This window comes from Rana temporaria, chromosome 8, assembly GCF_905171775.1.
Source record: "Rana temporaria chromosome 8, aRanTem1.1, whole genome shotgun sequence".
Lineage (NCBI taxonomy): Eukaryota > Metazoa > Chordata > Amphibia > Anura > Ranidae > Rana > Rana temporaria.
The window spans coordinates 3,034,889-3,062,801 of NC_053496.1; the positions used below are offsets into that span (position 1 = coordinate 3,034,889).

A 27,913-nucleotide genomic window follows, 5' to 3' on the forward strand; every position below is an offset into this window, starting at 1 on the left:
ACTGGTGGCAATTGATGGGGCAAACTGGTGGCGGTTGATGGGGCAAACTGGTGGCAATTGATGGGGAAAATTGGCAGCAAATAATGGGGCCAACTGGTGGCAATTGATGGGGCAAACTGGGAGAAATTGATGGGGCAAACTGGTGGCAATTGATGGGGCAAACTTGTGGCAATTGATGGGGAAAACTGGTGGCAATTGATGTGGCAAACTGGTGGCAATTGATGGAGCAAACTAGGAGAAATTGATGGGGCAAACTAGGAGAAATTGATGGGGCAAACTGGCGGCAATTGATGGGGCAAACTGGCGGCAATTGATGGGGAAAACTGGTGGCAATTGATGGGGCAAACTGGCGGCAATTGATTGGGAAAACTGGTGGCAATTGAGGGGGCACACTGTCAGAAATTCATGGTTACAGTAGCTGCGTTTGATGGCACAGTGGCTGCGTTTGATGGGCACAGTGGCTACAATTGATGGGGTTTTTTTTCAGTTTGTTTGCGCCCCCCCCAAAAAGAATTTGAGCACCAGCCGCCACTGGTCTTAGCAATCGATTGTCCTTTGGCACAGGTTTGCATTTTACACGAGATCTTCACTGTAGAGGCCCGTTGTCTGCCGCCGTGTGCTGATTTCTCTGAGTTGATGGGCTTGATAAGCTTTCACTAAGTGTATTTTGCATGAGCTCTCCAATAGACTGTCTCAACTTATCCTTCATATCTTTCCCCATGAAGACGTAGAGTATCGGGTTGATACAACAATTCAACTGGGCCAGAGAGTCCGAAAGAAAGTCAAAAATGTCCACTACTTCATTTTCAGTGTATATCAGGACTACCGACATGATGTGGTAGGGGGCCCAGGTGATGAAAAATGCGACTACGATCCCTAAAGACACCTTGGTGATTTTATTACCGGCTTCTGTAAATCTTCTGTTTTGTAATTTAAAAGCCACAGAAATGTAACAAATAGAAATGATTAAGAACGGGAGCAGAAAACCAAAAACCATGTGGATGTAGCCGGTGAGCTCCAACGTATCCAATTCAGAATAGCACCAAGTTCTGTTACCAGAAGTGTAGAACTTTTGGTACAGGACATAAGGCAGACACATCACAAGGGACAAGGTCCAAATAGCCAAGCAGCTCATCCATGCTATTCTTACACTTCGGTGATTTCGGGCCCAAATGGGTTGGACAACCAGGATGCAACGGTCAACGCTGATAGCCACCAAGGTGAAGACGCTGGCAAACATGTTAACAACAAGGCTGAAGTTTAAAATCTTGCAGAGAACGGGACCGTACAACCAGTATGGGTAGAAGTACTGCGCTACAGTCAATGGCAGAGACAGGCAGCAGATGATATCGGCCAGAGCTAGGTTCCAGAACCAAATGGTAGTCATGGTCCACTTCATCTTCACTCCGGTAATCCAAAGTGCCAGAGCATTGCCAGGGACACCTACGAGGGTCGTAAAAGATGAAACCAGGATAGAGAACAAATGTCCATGGCTGTAGAGGATGTTTGGTTCCATCTCATCAGTGACATTGGACATCCTATGTTCTCCTGTAAAAACATCAAAAAGTTATTGCATCCATGTGGTTATTGTTAAATCAGATGTTATCATACACAGGGCTTTTTTTCTCAGAGAATAGGTGCAGGAACTCCCTCCTTCTGAGTCGCCTCTTATGTCCACTCCCTACACACCTCTGAGCCCCATTCCTTGATTCCACCTCCTACCCACCTCTGAGCACCATTCCTTGATTCCACCTCCTACCCACCTCTGTGCACCATTCCTTGATTCCACCTCCTACCCACCTCTGTGCACCATTCCTTGATTCCACTTCCGAGCACCATTCCTTGATTCCACCCCCTACACACCTCTGAGCCCCATTCCTTGATTCCACCCCCTACACACCTCCGAGCCCCATTCCTTGATTTCACCCCCTACCCACCTCCGAGCCCCATTCCTTGATTCCACCTCCTACCCACCTCTGAGCACCATTCCTTGATTCCACCTCCTACCCACCTCCGAGCACCATTCCTTGATTCCACCTCCTACCCACCTCTGAGCACCATTCCTTGATTCCACTTCCGAGCACCATTCCTTGATTCCACCCCCTACACACATCTGAGCCCCATTCCTTGATTTCACCCCCTACCCACCTCCGAGCCCCATTCCTTGATTCCACCCCCTACCCACCTTCGAGCACCATTCCTTGATTCCACCTCCTACCCACCTCTGTGCACCATTCCTTGATTCCACCCCGTACCCACCTCCGAGAACCATTCCTTGATTCCACCTCCGAGCACCATTCCTTGATTCCACCTCCTACTCAACTTTCAAGCACCATTCCTTTATTCCACCTCCATGCACCATTCTTTTATTCCACCTCCGAGCACCATTCCTTGATTCCACCCTGTCACGGAACCATGAACCAGACGTACAACAAGAGATAAGTGAAAATAAGAATGCTTTATTGAAAATCAAGCTGTGAATCAAAAGTCCAAACGGATGGTGAAAACCGAAGCAGAGTCTTGCGAAGCCAGAGATCAGGAACCAGAAGGGTAGTCAGACGAAGCCAGGATCAGGAACCAGCAGGGTAGTCAGACGAAGCCAGGATCAGGAACCAGCAGGGAAGTCAGACGAAGCCAGGATCGGAACCAGAAGCAGCAGCAGTCTAGAAGCATGTGAACACAGGAGGACCAAGCAAGGAACTGAAGCCACAGACCTCCTAAATATGTGAGCCAGGCATCCAGCTCCTCCCAGTGGGAAGGAGGAGCCGCAGGGTGGGAGGCTACAAGAGACCTAGAAACCAAGATGGCCGCCAGCACATGTCAAACGAAGGAGACAGGAGAGAGGTAAGACCATGACAGTACCTCCCCCTCAAGGGCCCCTCCTCCGCGGTGCAAAAAACGGTTTCTGAGGGAAGCGTGCGTGGAAGGCTCGGAGCAAGGCAGGAGCATGGACATCTGCGGAGGGAACCCAGGAACGCTCCTCTGGACCATAACCACGCCAGTGGACCAAAAACTGCACCCGACCGCGGACCAGGCGTGAGTCCAGGATATTGCTCACCTCATACTCCTCCTGATTGCCCACTTGGACCGGACGAGGCCGAGGAACCGAGGAAGTGAAGCGATTGCACACCAGTGGCTTCAACAGGGAGACATGAAACACGTTGGAGATCCGCATGCCAGGTGGAAGTGCAAGGGCATAGGCTACCGGGTTTACCCTGCGAAGCACTCGGAAGGGACCAACAAAGCGAGGAGCCAGCTTGGGAGTGGGCACTCGAAGGTTGAGGTTGCGGGTGGACAACCATACACGGTCTCCGACCTGGTAGGAAGGAGCAGGCGCTCGTCTGCGATCAGCCTGGAGTTTCTGGCATTGCGCAGAGACCTCAAGGGACTTCTGGATCTGTACCCAAGAAGCACGTAGGACGGAAAGGTGATCCTCCACAGCCGGAATATCCTGGGGAGAGAATGCCTCCGGTAACACGGCAGGTTGGAACCCATAATTGGCCATGAAGGGAGACGTCCCAGAGGAAGAGTTCACCGCCGTGTTCCTGGCAAACTCAGCCCAAGGCAGGAGGTCAACCCAGTTGTCTTGGTGATCGGAGACGTAGCAACGAAGGAATTGCTCCAAGGCCTGATTGGATCGTTCTGCGGCCCCATTGGACTGAGGGTGGTAGGCCGAGGAGAAGGAGAGATGAATCCCCAACTGGGAGCAAAAGGCGCGCCAGAACCTGGACACAAACTGACTCCCCCGATCCGACACAATCTCCTTGGGCAAACCGTGCAACCGGAAGACCTCCCTGGCGAAAATCGTGGCCAACTCTTGTGCAGAGGGTAACTTCTTGAGAGGAACACAGTGGCACATTTTGGAAAACCGATCCACAATCATGAGAATGACCGTATGGCCTCGGGAAGCAGGGAGGTCCACGATGAAATCCATCCCCAGGTGTGACCATGGGCGCTCCCCGGTGGCTATGGGTTGCAGAAGGCCCAACGGAAGGTGCCGAGGGGACTTACTCTGGGCACAGACGGAGCATGCCGCTACATATGCGGCGATGTCGGAACGTAGGGAAGGCCACCAGAACAGACGTGAAACAGCCCAGGACAGCTGATTCTTTCCAGGATGCCCCGCGGACTTGGAGTTATGGTAGGTTCGCAATAACCGAGTGCGCAACTCCTCAGGCACAAAACATCTGCCGTTGGGTCTCCCAGAGGGAGCACCAGATTGAGCCGCCAAAATCTGCTCACCCAGGGGAGAGGTCAGGCTGGTGCGAATGGCGGCCAGGATCTGATTCGGAGGTATGACCGAAGTCGGAATCGATTCCTCCCTGGACAGCTCGGAGTACTGCCGTGATAAGGCATCCGCTCTGATGTTCTTGGAACCGGGTAGGTAGGAGACCACGTAATTAAAACGTGACAAGAACAGAGCCCATCTGGCCTGACGTGGTGTCAATCTCTTGGCCTCAGAAAGGTAGGTCAGATTCTTGTGGTCCGTCAGGATGAGAACCGGAACCACCGAGCCCTCGAGCAAGTGCCTCCATTCTTTAAGGGCCTGCACGATGGCCAATAACTCCCTGTCACCAATCTGATAGTTGCATTCCGCGGGAGACAGTTTCCGGGAGTAAAACCCACAAGGAAGCAGAGGACCCTCTGGTGTTCTACGCTGAGACAGAAGAGCGCCTACTCCCGTCTCAGACGCGTCCACCTCGAGGACAAAGGGCAACCCAGGGTTGGGATGCGACAGAATCGGAGCCGACACAAAGGCGGACTTTAGGGCCTCAAAAGCTCGGATGGCCTCGAGCGGCCAGACCTGGGAATTACTGCCCTTCCTGGTCAGATCCGTGAGAGGCTTGGCCAGCATGGAAAAGTCCCTGATGAACTTCCGATAATAATTGGCGAAGCCCAAAAAGCGCTGCAGGGAACGAAGACCACTGGGCTGGGGCCACTGTAAGACAGCCGAAACCTTCTCAGGATCCATGGAGAACCCCTCAGCAGAAATGATGTAACCTAGGAAGGTTACCTGGGATCGGTGAAATTCGCATTTCTCAAGCTTACCGAACAGCTTGTTCTCTCGTAACCGTTGCAACACTCGTTTGACATCCAGAATGTGGGCCTCCAAGGATTCAGAATATACCAAGATGTCATCCAAATAGACCACCACACACTGCTGCAACAGGTCACGGAAAACATCGTTGATGAATTCCTGAAAGACTGCGGGCGCATTGCACAACCCAAAGGGCATAACCAAGGATTCATAATGACCGGTCCTGGTGTTAAACGCGGTCTTCCACTCATCGCCCGCCTTGATCCTTACCAGGTTATATGCCGCCCTCAGGTCGAGTTTGGTAAAGACCGTGGCCCCTTTCAGGCGATCGAACAGCTCGGAAATCAAGGGTATCGGGTAAGCGTTCTTGATCGTGATGCGATTGAGACCCCTGTAATCGATGCAAGGCCTCAACTCACCGCCCTTCTTTTTCACAAAGAAAAATCCAGCCCCTGCCGGGGACGAGGATTTGCGAATGTGACCACGGGACAACGCCTCCCTCACGTACTCCTCCATGGCCTCATTCTCCGCAACCGACAGTGGATAGACCCTGCCGCGAGGAGGAACGGCACCAGGTTGTAACTCTATGGCACAATCATATGGGCGGTGCGGAGGTAGGGCAACTGCGCATACCTTATCGAATACATCCCGGTACTCCTCGTACACAGGAGGCAACAGAGAGTCCGAGGAAGTACACAGCAACTTGACAGGCCCATGGATGCACTTAGCCCCACACTGTGGTGACCATGAGAGGATCTCGGCCGATCTCCAGTCGAAAGTCGGATTATGCTTCTGGAGCCAGGGGTACCCCAAGACCACCGAGTAGTGTGGAGACGAAATAACTTGGAAGCAGACCGACTCTCTGTGAGCGACACCAATGGCTATCCCCACTGGAAGGGTCTCATGAGTCACGTGTGACGGCTGGAGGGGTCTGCCGTCTATCGCCTCTAGAGCCAGCGGGGAGCCTCGAGCCTGCAGAGGAATGGAATTGGCGGCAGCGAACTCACTATCAATGAAAAACCCACCAGCACCAGAGTCCACCAACGCCTGGGTCGTCACCGAGCCCCCGACCCAGGAGAGGACAACAGTGATCAGTGGTTTATCAACACGGGAAACCGGGGACGAGGAGACTCCACCCAAGATCTGCCCCCGACAGGATCTCAGGTGCGAGCGTTTCCCGGACGGTTCGGACATGCCAACCGAAAATGCCCACCGAGACCACAGTACATGCATCGGCCCTCGCGTCTCCGGAGTACCCTCTCCTCCTCGGACAGGCGAGCAAACCCCAGCTGCATGGGTTCACCCCCAGACAAGTCAACGCCAGGAGGCGTGGGAGGAGAGGGAGGCACGGGTGGGACAGCAAACGTAGGCGCCAAACTGTTAGGAGGCCTCCGCAGGCGCTCCATAAAGGAAGGTCTCTCCCTGAGTCTGGTGTCAATCAAAATCAGGAAAGAAATAAGAGCCTCGAGCTCCACTGGTAGGTCCTTAGCTGCAACCTCATCCTTCAAGGCATCCGAGAGACCATGAGAGAAAGCAGCGACCAGAGCCTCATTATTCCAACCTACCTCTGCTGCCAGGGTACGAAACTCAATGGCGTATTCGGCTACGGATCGTGAACCCTGTCTGACGGACATAAGGAGCTTCGCAGCAGAGGCGGCGCGAGCCGGCACATCGAATACCTTCCGAAGAGAAGCAACAAAACCGGAAAACTCGGCAACCACCGGACTGTTGTTCTCCCATAAAGGGCTGGCCCAGGCCAAGGCCTTGTCCGAGAGCAGCGAGATCAAGAAGCCCACCTTTGATCTCTCAGTGGGAAAGGCATGTGGCAGCAACTCGAAATAAATGCCCACTTGGTTAAGGAAACCTCGGCACTGAGTTGGCTCTCCCCCAAATCGCTGTGGAAGGGGGGCAGAACCGGTCATACCCCGAAACACCGCAGGCGCAACAAGGGGTGTCGGGGTAGACTCTGGCGCAACAACCGGAGCGGCAGTAGGAGCGGACCCAGGAGCGACAACCGACCCATCGGCAACGGGAGCGACATGAGCCGTGCGTTCAAGCAGGGTTTGCAACGCCACGGCGAACTGACCCAACAGGGACTCCAGCTGATCAAGTCTGGCAACCAGCGTGGGTAGCGAGGATGGCTCTGTACCGTCAAAATTCATGGCTTGGTCCTAATGTCACGGAACCATGAACCAGACGTACAACAAGAGATAAGTGAAAATAAGAATGCTTTATTGAAAATCAAGCTGTGAATCAAAAGTCCAAACGGATGGTGAAAACCGAAGCAGAGTCTTGCGAAGCCAGAGATCAGGAACCAGAAGGGTAGTCAGACGAAGCCAGGATCAGGAACCAGCAGGGTAGTCAGACGAAGCCAGGATCAGGAACCAGCAGGGAAGTCAGACGAAGCCAGGATCGGAACCAGAAGCAGCAGCAGTCTAGAAGCATGTGAACACAGGAGGACCAAGCAAGGAACTGAAGCCACAGACCTCCTAAATATGTGAGCCAGGCATCCAGCTCCTCCCAGTGGGAAGGAGGAGCCGCAGGGTGGGAGGCTACAAGAGACCTAGAAACCAAGATGGCCGCCAGCACATGTCAAACGAAGGAGACAGGAGAGAGGTAAGACCATGACACACCCCATACCCACCTTCGCGAACCATTCCTTGATTCCATCCCCGAGCACCATTCCTTGATTCCACCTCCTACGCACCTCTGAGCACCATTCCTTGATTCCACCTCCTACCCACCTCTGTGCACCACTCATTGATTCCACTTCCGAGCACCATTCCTTGATTTCACTCCGTACTCACCTGTGTGCACCATTCCTTGATTCCATCTCTGAGCACCATTCCGTGATTCCACCCCCTACCCACCTCCGAGCCTCATTCCTTGATTCCACCCCCTACCCACCTCCGAGCACCATTCCTTGATTCCACCCCCTACCCATCTCCGAGCACCATTCCTTGATTCCACCCCCTACCCACCTCCGAGCCTCATTCCTTGATTCCACCCCCTACCCACCTCCGAGCACCATTCCTTGATTCCACCCCCTACCCATCTCCGAGCACCATTCCTTGATTCCACCCCCTACCCACCTTCAAGCACCATTCCTTGATTCCACCTCCTACCCACCTCTGTGCACCATTCCTTGATTCCACCCCGTACCCACCTCTGAGAAACATTCCTTGATTCCACCTCCGAGTACCATTCCTTGATTCCACCTCCCACACAACTTTCAAGAACCATTCCTTGATTCCACCCCCTACCCACCTCAGAGCACCATTCCTTTATTCCACCTCCATGCACCATTCCTTTATTCCACCTCCGAGCACCATTCCTTGATTCCACCTCCTACCCACCTCTGTGCACCATTCATTGATTCCACTTCCGAGCACCATTTCTTGATTCCACCCCGTACCCACCTGTGTGCACCATTTCTTGATTCCACCTCCGAGCACCATTCCTTGATTCCCCCCTGTACCCACCTCAGAGTCCCATTCCTTGATTCCACCTCCTACCCACCACTGAGCACCATTCCTTGATTCCACCTCCTACCCACCTCTGAGCACCATTCCTTGATTCCACCTCCTACCCACCTCTGAGCACCATTCCTTAAATTCCACCTCCTACCCACCTCCGAGCACCATTCCTTGATTCCACCTCCTACCCACCTCTGAGCACCATTCCTTGATTCCACCCCATACCCACCTTCGAGAACCATTCCTTGATTCCACCCCTGAGCACCATTTCTTGATTCCATCTCCTACCCACCTCCGAGCACCATTCCTTGATTCCACCCCCTACCCACCTCCGAGCACCATTCCTTGGTTCCACCCCCTACCCACCTCTGAGCACCATTCCTTGGTTCCACCCCCTACCCACCTCTGAGCACCATTCCTGGGTTCCACCCCCTACCCACCTCCCACTAATGGATACAGAACTAATTCTCAATTGATGGTGCTAAGTCATTTGTATGTAATTTGTTAATGATAGAAAGTAAAATAGATCCCCTGTAGCCAGCAACAATGGAGCACCCCCAGCAACAATAGACTCTGAACAGCTGGAAACAATAGACCCCTTCCTCAACAGGTTGTCTCCCAGTAGCATAAGAGCCCCCCAGCAACAATAGATCACCCAACAGCGACAACTGACCTCCCCAGCAACAATAGACCCTCCCCCTGTAAAAAATAGATCCCCTCCAGCAAAATAGATCCCCCCGCAGCCAGCATCAATAGACCCTCCAGTACACCCCAGCACCACTTGCCGTTACATACATTGAGAGCTGGAGGTGTCGGAACTGCATTCCCCCGCGTTCCTGCTGAAAAAAAGTCCTGATCGTACGTAACATAAAGTATTTTTTTTTTTTTTTTTTCCTTTCCGCCTCAGAGAACTATCAGGATATTCAATCAATTTGCGTTCAATTCGCTGTCTCCTTAGTTCGCATCATGGTTGGAAAATTTATTTATCTATCCATTTCATTTTCTTCCCTTTTTTATTCCCTTTTTTTTTCTTTTTTTTTTTTTTCTTAAATATATGTCAGTAAATATACAAAAGGAGAGAAAGGAAAAAATACTTAAATACATAAATAGATACATTAGTTTCCCCTAGCCGAACAAACCCTCGTCCCACCCTCAAGCCGCCCCCAGCCCTTATCCCCTCCTTCCCGCCCTCCCCTATCTCCGGAATTCTGTCTCCTATTGAATCACTCTTTGCCCATTAACCTTCCTACACTATATCATATCATCCTATCTATATACCTTGGTGCAAGTTTAAAATTAGCCCAGTCCTGCCATTTTCGTTTAAATCCGCCTTCTCCTTCCTCTCCCATGTACCTGAGCTGTTCAGCATAATATATATCATTGATTCTGCAAAACCAGCTCTTCTCTGTCGGGCTCATAGGGTCCTTCCATTGTTTGGGAATCAGACTCTTTGCTGCATCTAGTACGTGAGGAAGTAAAGTTCTCATGTACTGTTTAGTTGACATTTCTGTCCCATGGAACAAGCAGACCCATGGATCAGGAAGTATTTTAATTCCGGTTATCTCCTCAATTACCAATAATACATTATTCCAGTATGTTTTAATTTTTGGGCAGGTCCACCATATATGTGACATAGTTCCCACTTCAAGACAGCCCCTCCAGCAATATTTGGAGGTGTCGTCTTGATAACGGTGTGCTATGGCCGGGGTTATATACCATCGTGCTAAACACTTAAAGTTCATTTCGATCAATGCACAATTAAATGAAGTCGTATGCGTCCTTTCTAATATTTTCCTGACCTCTGTCTCGGTTTTACCCGTTCCCAATTCCTCTTCCCATTTATTAATATAAGGAGGGAAACCGGGGTCTTTCAATCCCATCAATATTTTATAAATTGCGGAAATCGCGCCCCTTCCCTTTGGAGCTAAACACAGACGCTCCAAAGGAAGCAAGTGTCTATCTGACCTCAGGGGGGAGGGGAAGGAATCTACAAAATGCGTCAACTGCAAGTATCGCCACCTGTTCAACTCAAACAATTCTTTTTTTTTACTTAGTTCCTGGTAGGTAAGAATTTTGCCATCTTTTAATATGTCTTTTAATTGTGCATCTGGTTTTTTAATCCAGTTACCAAACAGGTCCATTTTCCCTGGTACAAAAAAATTTGTGTCAAATAAAGGGATTAGTGGGGAGTTATAGCCCCATCTATGTTTTTTATGTGCCCTATCCCATATAGACGTGGATGCCAATGTGATTTTGTGCATGTGCGGATTTATTTGTCTAAAATGTGGCGGTATCCAAATCTCTTTTCCTAACCGTGACTTATTTGAGCAACTTTCTATTCTCACCCACCTTTTCTCTTTGTTATCTCTGACCCAATCAACCACCCGTGCCATGTGAATGGCCCTATAATATGTGTAAATATCCGGTACCCCCAAACCACCATGTTCCTTATCTCTAATTAACACCTCCATACTTATGCGCATTTTTTTGTTTCGCCATATAAACCTATTTAGTAACTGTTTTAGTATTTTAAAATAAACACCCGGTAATGCGATTGGTAACATTTGCATTATATATAATATCTTAGGGAGAGTAAACATTTTAAAACAATTTATTCTCCCTAGTAGGGATCTTTGTCTCAATGCAATTCTCTTTAAATCTTTTTTAATATCATTTAATAATGGTATATAATTCTGCAGGTAAATTAGGTCAGGGGATGATGTAATATTGACTCCCAAATATTTTATCTCGGTATCTTTCCAAATAAATGGGAACTCTTGCTTATATCTTCGTACGTCCTGTGCGTTCACGCTAATATTGAGGATTTCTGATTTTAGAGGATTGATTTTAAAATTAGATACGTCTCCATACAATTTGAGGGTTTTTAATAGATTCGGGAGTGTTATAGTTGGATTCGTTATAAATAATAAGATATCGTCGGCGAACGCTGCAAGTTTATGTTCCCCATCATTTGTTTGAATCCCCCTGATGTCGGGGTTATTTCTAATCCCGGCCAGCAATGGTTCCAAAGATAAAATAAATAAAAGAGGGGACAGGGGGCACCCCTGTCTAGTCCAATTGAACATTTCGAATGTCCCTGACAATGTCCCGTTCACCTTAACTCTTGCCGTTGGGTGTTTATACAGAGCGCTTATCCACCCCATCATTTTTGGACCGATCCCGATAAACTCCAATGTGTTCAATAGAAATCCCCAGTCTACCCTGTCGAAAGCCTTTTCGGCGTCTATAGACAGGAGTAGACCTGGGGATTTACTATCTTTTATTATCTGTGTCAACAGAAGTGTTCTGATGCTATTGTCCCTACCTTCCCTCCCGGGGACAAAACCTACTTGATCAGTATGTACTAAATCTTTCATGATTGTTTTCATTCTCCCTGCTAAGATTTTGGCGAACAATTTTACGTCTGCATTTAATAGCGAAATGGGTCTAAAACTAGAACATAAGGAGGGATCTTTACCTATCTTAGGGATTACTGTAATTGCAGCCTCCAAAGCCTCTTGACGAATATCCCAGTTTAAACCGATACCGTTTATATAGGAGCACATCCTGGGGATCAGAATGTCACTGAACTTTTGATAGTATGCAATTGTTAGCCCATCGGGGCCTGGGCTTTTCCCCTTTGGTAACTCCTTTAAATTATTACGGATTTCCATTTCCGTTATAGGTTCTTCTAAAAAACTAATTTTGTCATCTGGTATTTTATTTAAACATGTGTTACTTAAAAAAAATTTTGTATTAACACTTCTCCTTTTTGTTTTTTCTGAGGTGTCCCCTTGCGATATCGAATACAACTTCCCATAGTATTCTTGAAATACTCTTGCAATTTCTGATGTTGTATGTACCTTACTCCCTTTGCCTGTTTGAATACTTTCTATAAAATTACCCTTAAATTTGTTTTGAAACCCTTTTGCTAGGTATTTACCCGACAAGTCACCCCATTGATAGTTCTCTTTCTTACGTCTGTAAGATGCCGCTCTATTATCATATTCAATGAGATCTCTTAATTCCTCTCTTTTTAAGATAACGGTGCGCTCCGCTTCATGCTCTCCTGTTAGTTTATGGGTCTGTTCAAGATCCAAGATAGTTTTATATAACTCATCATATTTTTTCTTAGTTTCTTTTTTTTTCGCTGATCCTATTGCGATCAGTATGCCCCTGATATAGGCCTTGTGAGCCTCCCAAACTAATGATTCCGACATGTGTTCGGAACAGTTTGTCTTGAAATACCATTCCAATTCCTGTTTTATCCTTACTACAACCTCTTCGTCCTGTATTAAATCCTCGTTAAGTCTCCATTTGGTGTTGCTTTTGGGAGCTCCCTCGTTTTTTAAGTTGATTGAAACTGGCGCATGATCCGACAGGGTAGTTATCCCAATTCCCGAACTTGTCACTACATCCAGTGAGCTATGATCCCACCTCCCACTAATGGATACAGAACTAATTCTCAATTGATGGTGCTAAGTCATTTGTATGTAATTTGTTAATGATAGAAAGTAAAATAGATCCCCTGTAGCCAGCAACAATGGAGCACCCCCAGCAACAATAGACTCTGAACAGCTGGAAACAATAGACCCCTTCCTCAACAGGTTGTCTCCCAGTAGCATAAGAGCCCCCCAGCAACAATAGATCACCCAACAGCGACAACTGACCTCCCCAGCAACAATAGACCCTCCCCCTGTAAAAAATAGATCCCCTCCAGCAAAATAGATCCCCCCGCAGCCAGCATCAATAGACCCTCCAGTACACCCCAGCACCACTTGCCGTTACATACATTGAGAGCTGGAGGTGTCGGAACTGCATTCCCCCGCGTTCCTGCTGAAAAAAAGTCCTGATCGTACGTAACATAAAGTATAAGGTTATTACTGATCATGATGGAGTTCTGTGACTAAACCCAGAGGACACTGTCCCATGAAAGGCGGTCCAATCAGAATGCGGCTGTGGAACTCCTCATCCCGCAGCCACTCGTAAACCCTGCGCCATTGGCAGCCGAGTAAACCGTAAGTGACGTTGTGACGTCGCTTCCATGTTTACATTCAGGAGACTGAAATGAAGCCGTTTACGGCTTCGTTCCAGTCTGTGGCTAGGCGCTGGAGGTGGCGCATCGTTGATTGGGTCTCCCGGTGGGAAGGGAGGCCCAGTAAGAGCGGCGGAGGCGGCGGGAGGGAGGATGTCCCCTCCCGCTCCTCCGGTATAACAACCGAGCAGCTTTCAGCCGTAATCGGTTGTTATGCCTGGATAGCCAATGGCCCGCCTGCCCCGGGCCCACCCTTTTTTGAAGCCTATTAGAGCATCTAGCTCTAATCAGGTGTTTTCAACCTAACTATGCAACTATGTATGAATACTTTTTCAAGGCAATGTCTATAGAGGGGTATGAATACTTTTTCAAGGCACTGTAAATGCTCATCTATCAAATATTTGTATTTTTTTTATATAATTATTGGATTACATTTTTGTAAGAAAAATGTTTATCAATCTCACAGGGATGTCTTTAAAAATAGAGAACAACACTAAAAAATAAGCAAACAAATTCAAGCAATTGTGAGACAACTTATGCCGCGTACACGCGATCGGAAATTCTGACAAGAAAACCGTCAATTTTTTTTCCAACTAAACGTTGGCTCAAACTTGCGTTGCACACACACGGTCACACAAAATTCCGACCGCCGAGAACGCCGGTGACGTACAAAGCGTACGACGAGCCGAGAAAAATGAAGTTCAATAGGCAGTGCGGCTCTGCTGCTTGATTCAGAGCATGCGTAGGATTTTTGCGCATCGGAAATTGCATACAGACGCTCAGAATTTCCGACGCAAACTTTTCTTGTCGGAAAAAATTGAGAACCAGCTCTCAAATTTTGGTTGTCGGAAATTCCGCCAGAAAAAGTCACATCGAGCCTACACAGGGTCGGAATTTATGACCAAAAGTTCACGTTGAATTTTTCTTGACGGAAATTCCGATCGTGTGTACGCGGCATTAGTCACGAGACCCAAACTGAAAGGGATTGAGCTTTTCTAAAACTGTGAAATATTAGATTGGTTCGGCCATTTAACCACTATAGGACCCCTTCACTGCCGACGTATATCGTGCACGCGACCCGGTCCGAAGCTCCGTGACCGCGCCCGCGGGACCCGATCGCCGCCGGTGTCCCGCGATCGGCCCTCCGGAGCTGAAGAACGGGGAGAGGTGAGTGTAAACACACCTTCCCTGTTCTTCATTGTGGCAGTGTCAGTGATCGTCTGTTCCCTGATATAGGGAAACGCGATCAATGACGTCACACGTCCAGCCCCGCCCCCCTACAGTTAGAAACACAGATTAGGTCACACATAACCCCTACAGCGCCCCCTAGGGGTTAACTCTTAAACTGCAATTGTCATTTTCACAGTAATCAGTGCATTTTTATAGCATTTTTTGCTGTGAAAATGACAATTGTCCCAAAAATGTGTCAAAATTGTCCGAAGTGTCCGCCATAATGTCGCTGATCGCCGCCATTAGTAGTAAAAAAAAAATATTAATAAAAATGCAATAAAACTATCCCGTATTTTGTAAACGCTATAAATTTTGCGCAAACCAATCGATAAACGCTTATTACGATTTTTTTTTTACCAAAAATATTTAGAAGAATACGTATCGGCCTAAACAGAGAAAAAAAATAGTTTTTTTATATATTTTTGGGGATATTAATTATAGCAAAAAGTAAGAAATATAGATATTTTTTTTAAAATTGTCGCTCTATTTTTGTTTATAGCACAAAAAATAAAAACCGCAGAGGTGATCAAATACCACCAAAAGAAATCTCTATTTGTGGGGGGAAAAGGACGCCAATTTTGCACCACGTCGCACAACTGCGCAATTGTCAGTTAAAGCGATGCAGTGCCGAATTGCAAAAACTGTCCGGGTCCTTTACCTGCATAAAGGTCCGGGTCTTAAGTGGTTAATGTCCTACCTTGTAATCACCAGATTGTGAGAAGTCTTCTTCTCTTCTCCTTTCTCTTCTTCTCTTTTCTTCTCTTCTCTTCTTCTCTTCTCCTTTCTCTTCTTCTCTTCTCTTCTCCTTTCTCTTTTCTTCTCTTCTCTTCTCTTCTTCTTTCTCTTTTCTTCTCTTCTTCTCTTCTTCTTTTCTCTTCCCACAGATGGTCGAGACTCTGAGCCACCTTCTCAAAACTTGAAACTTGCAAACAACAATTTTTTGGCCAACGAACTTCCTCCCGATAAAATATGATGTACGCGGCTTCTTCCCTTTGGCAGATTTTATGGTGAAGCTTATAAAACAAGTGAGAAGACTTGGATCTGGAAGGAGAGTCGGTATCTCTTCGTTAGATATCGCTCTTATCTGAGGATCTCTTTGTTGCCTGTGAAGTAAGATCTCTGCAAAGCTTGAAGACCAACATGGTCTCTAGGGATCCGGCTCTCGGCTTCATAAATCCCTGGGAAAATGTCATCTTCGGGATTATCACCATTTGTAAGCCAGTGAAATGATATTTCTGGATGTGTTCGGATTTTTTCCCTATTTTTAGAATTTGCTCGGGGGGGTCCGTATACTCCAGGGGCCTGTCTGGAATTCATGGGTAATATCGAGCCTAATGAGTTTGACAGACCGTACATTTCTAATATTCGCACAGTTGCTCCGTCAGAGTCGTTTAGAACCGAGATTTTGGGCCAGATTCACATACATTTAGATAGGCGCAGCGTATCAGAGATACGCTACGCCGCCGTAACTTTTCCGGCTTTGGTTCGAATCCTGAAAGATTGCGCGCCGAAAGTTACGGCGGCGTAGTGTATTTCTGGCGGCGGAATTCAAATCGGCGATTAGGGGGCGTGTTTAATTTAAATGAAGCGCGTCCCCGCGCCGATTGAACTGCACATGCTCCGCTTCGAAATTTCCCCGCCGTTTTTTGCGCGAAATGACGGCGCAACGACGTCTTTTTTTGAACTTAGACGTGACTTACGTCCATCCCTATTCACGGACGACTTACGCAAAAAATAAAAACAATTCAAATTTCGACGCGGGAACGACGGCCATACTTAACATGGCAAGTCTACCTATACGCCACAAAATACCAGCTTTAACTATACGCCGGAAAAAGCCGACTAGAGACGACGTAAGAGAATGCGACGGCCGCGCGTACGTTCGTGGATCGACGGAAAAAGCTCATTTGCATACCCAACGCGGGAAACCGACGCGAGCTCCGCCCAGCGGACGCCGAAGTATTGCATCTACGATCCGAAGGCGTACGCCTGTCGGATCGAACCCAGATGCCGTCGTATCTTGGTTTGAGGATTCAAACTAAAGATACGACGCGGGTCATTTGAAAGTACGCCGGCGTATCAGTAGATACGCCGGCGTACTCTCTCTGTGGATCTGCCCCTTTATTTATTATTGACCAAAATGACTTTGTAATTTAACCCTTTCATGACTAAGGCCGCGTACACACAATCGGTTAAACCAATGAGAATGGTCTGATGGACCGTTTTCATCGGTCCAAACCGATCGTGTGTGGGCGCCATTGGTTATTTAACAAAAAAAAAGCCAACTTGTTTTAAATTTAACCGATGGGAAAAAAACGATCGTTAGTAGGCACAACCATCGGTTAAAAATCCACGCATGCTCAGAATCAAGTCGACGCATGCTTTGAAGCATTGGACTTCGTTTTTTTCAGCACGTCGTTGTGTTTTACGTCACCGCGTTCTGACACGATCGTTTTTTTAACTGGTGGTGTGTGGGTGCGACAGACCATCAGTCAGCTTCATCGGTTAACTGATGGAAAAATCCATCAGACCGTTCTCATCGGATTGACCGATCGTGTGTACAGGGCATTAGAGTTACAGAGGAGGTCTAGCACTAGAATTATTGCTCTCGCTCTGACGATCGCGGCGATACCTCACATGTGTGATTTGAACACCGTTTACATATGAGGGCACGACTTCCGTATGCGTTTCCTTTGCTGCACGAGCTCGCGGGGACGGGGCGCTTTAAAACATATATATTTTTTTTATATTATTAAATTGTGTCTATGTGTTTTTCTAAATAAAATAAAAAAGATTTCCAAAAAAAAAAATTGTGTGTTTTTTATTTATCACTTTTATTGCTGTTACAAGGAATGTAAACATCCCATGTGACAGTAATAGGAGGTGACAGGTCCTCTTTATGGAGAGATCTGGGGTCTATAATGTAAACATCCCATGTGACAGTAATAGGTGGTGACAGGTCCTCTTTATGGAGAGATCTGGGGTCTATAATGAATGTAAACATCCCATGTGACAGTAATAGGAGGTGACAGGTCCTCTTTATGGAGGGATCTGGGGTCTATAATGAATGTAAACATCCCATGTGACAGTAATAGGAGGTGACAGGTCCTCTTTATGGAGAGATCTGGGGTCTATAATGAGTGTAAACATCCCATGTGACAGTAATAGGAGGTGACAGGTCCTCTTTATGGAGAGATCTGGGGTCTATAAGGAATGTAAACATCCCATGTGACAGTAATAGGAGGTGACAGGTCCTCTTTATGGAGAGATCTTGGGTCTATAATGAATGTAAACATCCCATGTGACAGTAATAGGAGGTGACAGGTCCTCTTTATGGAGGGATCTGGGGTCTATAATGAATGTAAACATCCCATGTGACAGTAATAGGAGGTGACAGGTCCTCTTTATGGAGAGATCTGGGGTCTATAATGAGTGTAAACATCCCATGTGACAGTAATAGGAGGTGACAGGTCCTCTTTATGGAGAGATCTGGGGTCTATAATGAATGTAAACATCCCATGTGACAGTTATAGGAGGTGACAGGTCCTCTTTATGGAGAGATCTGGGGTCTATAATGAATGTAAACATCCCATGTGACAGTAATAGGAGGTGACAGGTCCTCTTTATGGAGAGATCTGGGGTCTATAATGAATGTAAACATCCCATGTGACAGTAATAGGGGGTGACAGGTCCTCTTTATGGAGAGATCTGGGGTCTATAATGAATGTAAACATCCCATGTGACAGTAATAGGAGGTGACAGGTCCTCTTTATGGAGAGATCTGGGGTCTATAATGAATGTAAACATCCCATGTGACAGTAATAGGGGGTGACAGGTCCTCTTTATGGAGAGATCTGGGGTCTATAATGTAAACATCCCATGTGACAGTAATAGGAGGTGACAGGTCCTCTTTATGGAGAGATCTGGGGTCTATAATGAATGTAAACATCCCATGTGACAGTAATAGGAGGTGACAGGTCCTCTTTATGGAGAGATCTGGGGTCTATAATGTAAACATCCCATGTGACAGTAATAGGAGGTGACAGGTCCTCTTTATGGAGAGATCTGGGGTCTATAATGTAAACATCCCATGTGACAGTAATAGGTGGTGACAGGGCCTCTTTATGGAGAGATCTGGGGTCTATAATGAATGTAAACATCCCTTGTGACAGTAATAGGAGGTGACATGTCCTCTTTATGGAGAGATCTGGGGTCTATAATGAATGTAAACATCCCATGTGACAGTAATAGGTGGTGACGGGTCCTCTTTATGGAGAGATCTGGGGTCTATAATGAATGTAAACATCCCATGTGACAGTAATAGGGGGTGACAGGTCCTCTTTATGGAGAGATCTGGGGTCTATAATGAATGTAAACATCCCATGTGACAGTAATAGGAGGTGACAGGTCCTCTTTATGGAGGGATCTGGGGTCTATAATGAATGTAAACATCCCATGTGACAGTAATAGGAGGTGACAGGTCCTCTTTATGGAGAGATCTGGGGTCTATAATGAATGTAAACATCCCATGTGACAGTAATAGTAGGTGACAGGTCCTCTTTATGGAGGGATCTGGGGTCTATAATGAATGTAAACATCCCATGTGACAGTAATAGTAGGTGACAGGTCCTCTTTATGGAGAGATCTGGGGTCTATAATGAATGTAAACATCCCTTGTGACAGTAATAGGAGGTGACAGGTCCTCTTTATGGAGAGATCTGGGGTCTATAATGAATGTAAACATCCCATGTGACAGTAATAGGGGGTGACAGGTCCTCTTTATGGAGAGATCTGGGGTCTATAATGTAAACCTCCCATGTGACAGTAATAGGAGGTGACAGGTCCTCTTTATGGAGAGATCTGGGGTCTATAATGAATGTAAACATCCCATGTGACAGTAATAGGAGGTGACAGGTCCTCTTTATGGAGGGATCTGGGGTCTATAATGTAAACATCCCATGTGACAGTAATAGGAGGTGACAGGTCCTCTTTATGGAGAGATCTGGGGTCTATAATGAATGTAAACATCCCATGTGACAGTAATAGGGGTGACAGGTCCTCTTTATGGAGAGATCTGGGGTCTATAATGTAAACATCCCATGTGACAGTAATAGGAGGTGACAGGTCCTCTTTATGGAGAGATCTGGGGTCTATAATGAATGTAAACATCCCATGTGACAGTAATAGGAGGTGACAGGTCCTCTTTATGGAGAGATCTGGGGTCTATAATGTAAACATCCCATGTGACAGTAATAGGAGGTGACAGGTCCTCTTTATGGAGAGATCTGGGGTCTATAATGAATGTAAACATCCCATGTGACAGTAATTGGGGGTGACAGGTCCTCTTTATGGAGAGATCTGGGGTCTATAATGAGTGTAAACATCCCTTGTGACAGTAATAGGAGGTGACAGGTCCTCTTTATGGAGAGATCTGGGGTCTATAATGAATGTAAACATCCCATGTGACAGTAATAGGAGGTGACAGGTCCTCTTTATGGAGAGATCTGGGGTCTATAATGAATGTAAACATCCCATGTGACAGTAATAGGAGGTGACAGGTCCTCTTTATGGAGAGATCTGGGGTCTATAATGTAAACATCCCATGTGACAGTAATAGGTGGTGACAGGTCCTCTTTATGGAGAGATCTGGGGTCTATAATGTAAACATCCCTTGTGACAGTAATAGGAGGTGACAGGTCCTCTTTATGGAGATATCTGGGGTCTATAATGAATGTAAACATCCCATGTGACAGTAATAGGAGGTGACAGGTCCTCTTTATGGAGAGATCTGGGGTCTATAATGTAAACATCCCATGTGACAGTAATAGGGGGTGACAGGTCCTCTTTATGGAGAGATCTGGGGTCTATAATGTAAACATCCCATGTGACAGTAATAGGAGGTGACAGGTCCTCTTTATGGAGAGATCTGGGGTCTATAATGAATGTAAACATCCCATGTGACAGTAATAGGAGGTGACAGGTCCTCTTTATGGAGAGATCTGGGGTCTATAATGAATGTAAACATCCCATGTGACAGTAATAGGAGGTGACAGGTCCTCTTTATGGAGAGATCTGGGGTCTATAATGTAAACATCCCATGTGACAGTAATAGGTGGTGACAGGGCCTCTTTATGGAGAGATCTGGGGTCTATAATGAATGTAAACATCCCTTGTGACAGTAATAGGAGGTGACAGGTCCTCTTTATGGAGAGATCTGGGGTCTATAATGAATGTAAACATCCCATGTGACAGTAATAGGGGGTGACAGGTCCTCTTTATGGAGAGATCTGGGGTCTATAATGAATGTAAACATCCCATGTGACAGTAATAGGTGGTGACAGGTCCTCTTTATGGAGAGATCTGGGGTCTATAATGAATGTAAACATCCCTTGTGACAGTAATAGGAGGTGACAGGTCCTCTTTATGGAGAGATCTGGGGTCTATAATGTAAACATCCCATGTGACAGTAATAGGGGGTGACAGGTCCTCTTTATGGAGAGATCTGGGGTCTATAATGTAAACATCCCATGTGACAGTAATAGGAGGTGACAGGTCCTCTTTATGGAGAGATCTGGGGTCTATAATGAATGTAAACATCCCATGTGACAGTAATTGGGGGTGACAGGTCCTCTTTATGGAGAGATCTGGGGTCTATAATGAATGTAAACATCCCATGTGACAGTAATAGGAGGTGACAGGTCCTCTTTATGGAGAGATCTGGGGTCTATAATGTAAACATCCCATGTGACAGTAATAGGGGGTGACAGGTCCTCTTTATGGAGAGATCTGGGGTCTATAATGTAAACATCCCTTGTGACAGTAATAGGAGGTGACAGGTCCTCTTTATGGAGATATCTGGGGTCTATAATGAATGTAAACATCCCATGTGACAGTAATAGGAGGTGACAGGTCCTCTTTATGGAGAGATCTGGGGTCTATAATGTAAACATCCCATGTGACAGTAATAGGGGGTGACAGGTCCTCTTTATGGAGAGATCTGGGGTCTATAATGTAAACATCCCATGTGACAGTAATAGGAGGTGACAGGTCCTCTTTATGGAGAGATCTGGGGTCTATAATGAATGTAAACATCCCATGTGACAGTAATAGGAGGTGACAGGTCCTCTTTATGGAGAGATCTGGGGTCTATAATGTAAACATCCCATGTGACAGTAATAGGTGGTGACAGGGCCTCTTTATGGAGAGATCTGGGGTCTATAATGAATGTAAACATCCCTTGTGACAGTAATAGGAGGTGACAGGTCCTCTTTATGGAGAGATCTGGGGTCTATAATGAATGTAAACATCCCATGTGACAGTAATAGGGGGTGACAGGTCCTCTTTATGGAGAGATCTGGGGTCTATAATGTAAACATCCCATGTGACAGTAATAGGAGGTGACAGGTCCTCTTTATGGAGAGATCTGGGGTCTATAATGTAAACATCCCATGTGACAGTAATAGGTGGTGACAGGGCCTCTTTATGGAGAGATCTGGGGTCTATAATGAATGTAAACATCCCTTGTGACAGTAATAGGAGGTGACAGGTCCTCTTTATGGAGACGCAGTGCCGAATCGCAAAAAGTGCCCCCCCCGTCATTGGTCAGCCAAATCCTCCGGGCTGAAGTGGTTAAAAAGTGTCAAATTAATGACGGCGCTGAAAGCTGAAAATTGGCCTGGGCAGGAAGGGGGTGAAAATGCCCGGTAATGAAGTGGTTAACCAGCCGATCGGCTGCTCCTTTGACAGGGGGGGGTTTGTGCTGATCGATTATCAGCACAGCCCCCCGAGGATGCCAACACTGGACCACCAGGGATGCCACTAGACCACCAGGGATGCCAATCAGTGCCCACAATGGATGCCAGTCAGTGCCCACCATGGGCATCACTGATTGGCAGGCATTGTTGTTGGGCACTGATTGGCATCCATAAGTACAATACAGTACATCCGTGCCACCTATCAGTGTCCATCCATGCCCATCCGTGCCACCTATCAGTGCCCATCCATGCCGCCTATCTGTGCCCATCTGTGCCGCCTATCTGTGCCCATCCTTGCCACCTATCAGTGCCCATCCATGCCCATCTGTGCCACCTATCAGTGCCCATCCATGCCGCCTACCTGTGCCCATCTGTGTTGCCTATCAGTGCCCATCCATGCCACCTATCAGTGCCCATCCATGCCCATTCGTGCCACCTATCAGTGCCCATCCGTGCCACCTATCTGTGCCCATCCGTGCCGCCTATCAGTGCCGCCTTATCAGTGCCCGTCAGTGAAGGAGAAGGCGTACTTATTTACAAAGTTTTGTAACGGAAACAAAAAAAAACTTTCGTTTTTCAAAATTTTCAGACTTTTAAAAAAAAAATTGCAGAAAAAAATATCCCCGAGGTGATCAAATACCACCAAAAGAAATCTCTATTTGTGGGAACAAAATTCCATCAGACCGTTCTCATCGGATTGACCGATCGTGTGTACAGGGCATTAGAGTTACAGAGGAGGTCTAGCACTAGAATTATTGCTCTCGCTCTGACGATCGCGGCGATACCTCACATGTGTGATTTGAACACCGTTTACATATGAGGGCACGACTTCCGTATGCGTTTCCTTTGCTGCACGAGCTCGCGGGGACGGGGCGCTTTAAAACATATATATTTTTTTTATATTATTAAATTGTGTCTATGTGTTTTTCTAAATAAAATAAAAAAGATTTCCAAAAAAAAAAATTGTGTGTTTTTTATTTATCACTTTTATTGCTGTTACAAGGAATGTAAACATCCCATGTGACAGTAATAGGAGGTGACAGGTCCTCTTTATGGAGAGATCTGGGGTCTATAATGTAAACATCCCATGTGACAGTAATAGGTGGTGACAGGTCCTCTTTATGGAGAGATCTGGGGTCTATAATGAATGTAAACATCCCATGTGACAGTAATAGGAGGTGACAGGTCCTCTTTATGGAGGGATCTGGGGTCTATAATGAATGTAAACATCCCATGTGACAGTAATAGGAGGTGACAGGTCCTCTTTATGGAGAGATCTGGGGTCTATAATGAGTGTAAACATCCCATGTGACAGTAATAGGAGGTGACAGGTCCTCTTTATGGAGAGATCTGGGGTCTATAAGGAATGTAAACATCCCATGTGACAGTAATAGGAGGTGACAGGTCCTCTTTATGGAGAGATCTTGGGTCTATAATGAATGTAAACATCCCATGTGACAGTAATAGGAGGTGACAGGTCCTCTTTATGGAGGGATCTGGGGTCTATAATGAATGTAAACATCCCATGTGACAGTAATAGGAGGTGACAGGTCCTCTTTATGGAGAGATCTGGGGTCTATAATGAGTGTAAACATCCCATGTGACAGTAATAGGAGGTGACAGGTCCTCTTTATGGAGAGATCTGGGGTCTATAATGAATGTAAACATCCCATGTGACAGTTATAGGAGGTGACAGGTCCTCTTTATGGAGAGATCTGGGGTCTATAATGAATGTAAACATCCCATGTGACAGTAATAGGAGGTGACAGGTCCTCTTTATGGAGAGATCTGGGGTCTATAATGAATGTAAACATCCCATGTGACAGTAATAGGGGGTGACAGGTCCTCTTTATGGAGAGATCTGGGGTCTATAATGAATGTAAACATCCCATGTGACAGTAATAGGAGGTGACAGGTCCTCTTTATGGAGAGATCTGGGGTCTATAATGAATGTAAACATCCCATGTGACAGTAATAGGGGGTGACAGGTCCTCTTTATGGAGAGATCTGGGGTCTATAATGTAAACATCCCATGTGACAGTAATAGGAGGTGACAGGTCCTCTTTATGGAGAGATCTGGGGTCTATAATGAATGTAAACATCCCATGTGACAGTAATAGGAGGTGACAGGTCCTCTTTATGGAGAGATCTGGGGTCTATAATGTAAACATCCCATGTGACAGTAATAGGAGGTGACAGGTCCTCTTTATGGAGAGATCTGGGGTCTATAATGTAAACATCCCATGTGACAGTAATAGGTGGTGACAGGGCCTCTTTATGGAGAGATCTGGGGTCTATAATGAATGTAAACATCCCTTGTGACAGTAATAGGAGGTGACATGTCCTCTTTATGGAGAGATCTGGGGTCTATAATGAATGTAAACATCCCATGTGACAGTAATAGGTGGTGACGGGTCCTCTTTATGGAGAGATCTGGGGTCTATAATGAATGTAAACATCCCATGTGACAGTAATAGGGGGTGACAGGTCCTCTTTATGGAGAGATCTGGGGTCTATAATGAATGTAAACATCCCATGTGACAGTAATAGGAGGTGACAGGTCCTCTTTATGGAGGGATCTGGGGTCTATAATGAATGTAAACATCCCATGTGACAGTAATAGGAGGTGACAGGTCCTCTTTATGGAGAGATCTGGGGTCTATAATGAATGTAAACATCCCATGTGACAGTAATAGTAGGTGACAGGTCCTCTTTATGGAGGGATCTGGGGTCTATAATGAATGTAAACATCCCATGTGACAGTAATAGTAGGTGACAGGTCCTCTTTATGGAGAGATCTGGGGTCTATAATGAATGTAAACATCCCTTGTGACAGTAATAGGAGGTGACAGGTCCTCTTTATGGAGAGATCTGGGGTCTATAATGAATGTAAACATCCCATGTGACAGTAATAGGGGGTGACAGGTCCTCTTTATGGAGAGATCTGGGGTCTATAATGTAAACCTCCCATGTGACAGTAATAGGAGGTGACAGGTCCTCTTTATGGAGAGATCTGGGGTCTATAATGAATGTAAACATCCCATGTGACAGTAATAGGAGGTGACAGGTCCTCTTTATGGAGGGATCTGGGGTCTATAATGTAAACATCCCATGTGACAGTAATAGGAGGTGACAGGTCCTCTTTATGGAGAGATCTGGGGTCTATAATGAATGTAAACATCCCATGTGACAGTAATAGGGGGTGACAGGTCCTCTTTATGGAGAGATCTGGGGTCTATAATGTAAACATCCCATGTGACAGTAATAGGAGGTGACAGGTCCTCTTTATGGAGAGATCTGGGGTCTATAATGAATGTAAACATCCCATGTGACAGTAATAGGAGGTGACAGGTCCTCTTTATGGAGAGATCTGGGGTCTATAATGTAAACATCCCATGTGACAGTAATAGGAGGTGACAGGTCCTCTTTATGGAGAGATCTGGGGTCTATAATGAATGTAAACATCCCATGTGACAGTAATTGGGGGTGACAGGTCCTCTTTATGGAGAGATCTGGGGTCTATAATGAGTGTAAACATCCCTTGTGACAGTAATAGGAGGTGACAGGTCCTCTTTATGGAGAGATCTGGGGTCTATAATGAATGTAAACATCCCATGTGACAGTAATAGGAGGTGACAGGTCCTCTTTATGGAGAGATCTGGGGTCTATAATGAATGTAAACATCCCATGTGACAGTAATAGGAGGTGACAGGTCCTCTTTATGGAGAGATCTGGGGTCTATAATGTAAACATCCCATGTGACAGTAATAGGAGGTGACAGGTCCTCTTTATGGAGGGATCTGGGGTCTATAATGAATGTAAACATCCCATGTGACAGTAATAGGAGGTGACAGGTCCTCTTTATGGAGAGATCTGGGGTCTATAATGAATGTAAACATCCCATGTGACAGTAATAGAAGGTGACAGGTCCTCTTTATGGAGAGATCGGGGGACTATAATGAATGTAAACATCCCATGTGACAGTAATAGGAGGTGACAGGTCCTCTTTATGGAGAGATCTGGGGTCTATAATGAATGTAAACATCCCATGTGACAGTAATAGGGGGTGACAGGTCCTCTTTATGGAGAGATCTGGGGTCTATAATGTAAACATCCCATGTGACAGTAATAGGAGGTGACAGGTCCTCTTTATGGAGAGATCTGGGGTCTATAATGAATGTAAACATCCCATGTGACAGTAATAGGAGGTGACAGGTCCTCTTTATGGAGGGATCGGGGGTCTATAATGAATGTAAACATCCCATGTGACAGTAATAGGAGGTGACAGGTCCTCTTTATGGGGGGATCTGGGGTCTATAATGAATGTAAACATCCCATGTGACAGTAATAGGTGGTGACAGGTCCTCTTTATGGAGAGATCTGGGGTCTATAATGAATGTAAACATCCCATGTGACAGTAATAGGGGGTGACAGGTCCTCTTTATGGAGGGATCTGGGGTCTATAATGAATGTAAACATCCCTTGTGACAGTAATAGGTGGTGACAGCTCCTCTTTATGGAGAGATCTGGGGTCTATAATGAATGTAAACATCCCATGTGACAGTAATAGGGGGTGACAGGTCCTCTTTATGGAGAGATCTGGGGTCTATAATGAATGTAAACATCCCATGTGACAGTAATAGGAGGTGACAGGTCCTCTTTATGGAGAGATCTGGGGTCTATAATGAATGTAAACATCCCATGTGACAGTAATAGGAGGTGACAGGTCCTCTTTATGGAGAGATCTGGGGTCTATAATGAATGTAAACATCCCTTGTGACAGTAATAGGTGGTGACAGGTCCTCTTTATGGAGAGATCTGGGGTCTATAATGTAAAGATCCCATGTGACAGTAATAGGAGGTGACAGGTCCTCTTTATGGAGGGATCTGGGGTCTATAATGAATGTAAACATCCCATGTGACAGTAATAGGAGGTGACAGGTCCTCTTTATGGAGAGATCTGGGGTCTATAATGAATGTAAACATCCCATGTGACAGTAATAGGGGGTGACAGGTCCTCTTTATGGAGATATCTGGGGTCTATAATGAATGTAAACATCCCATGTGACAGTAATAGGAGGTGACAGGTCCTCTTTATGGAGAGATCTGGGGTCTATAATGAATGTAAACATCCCATGTGACAGTAATAGGAGGTGACAGGTCCTCTTTATGGAGGGATCTGGGGTCTATAATGAATGTAAACATCCCATGTGACAGTAATAGGGGGTGACAGGTCCTCTTTATGGAGGGATCGGGGGTCTATAATGAATGTAAACATCCCATGTGACAGTAATAGGAGGTGACAGGTCCTCTTTATGGGGGGATCTGGGGTCTATAATGAATGTAAACATCCCATGTGACAGTAATAGGAGGTGACAGG

At 46.4% G+C, this 27,913-nt stretch overlaps 1 protein-coding gene across 1 annotated transcript; it reads right to left on the reverse strand.

Moving 5' to 3' along the window:
• Positions 1-323: 323 nt before the first annotated feature.
• Positions 324-15,542, reverse strand: LOC120946630 (C3a anaphylatoxin chemotactic receptor-like). Its single transcript, XM_040361213.1, has 2 exons — positions 15,477-15,542; positions 324-1,548 (listed from the first exon to the last, which is right to left on the reverse strand). The coding sequence occupies exon 2, from the start codon at positions 1,535-1,537 to the stop codon at positions 587-589; it is 951 nt and encodes a 316-aa protein (XP_040217147.1). The 5' UTR covers positions 1,538-1,548; positions 15,477-15,542; the 3' UTR covers positions 324-586.
• Between the last annotated feature and the right edge of the window lie 12,371 nt (positions 15,543-27,913).

Bases quoted from the DNA above. Each gene is read 5' to 3' on its own strand.
- LOC120946630 (XM_040361213.1), bottom strand. From the start codon at position 1,537: ATGTCCAATGTCACTGATGAGATGGAACCAAACATCCTCTACAGCCAT.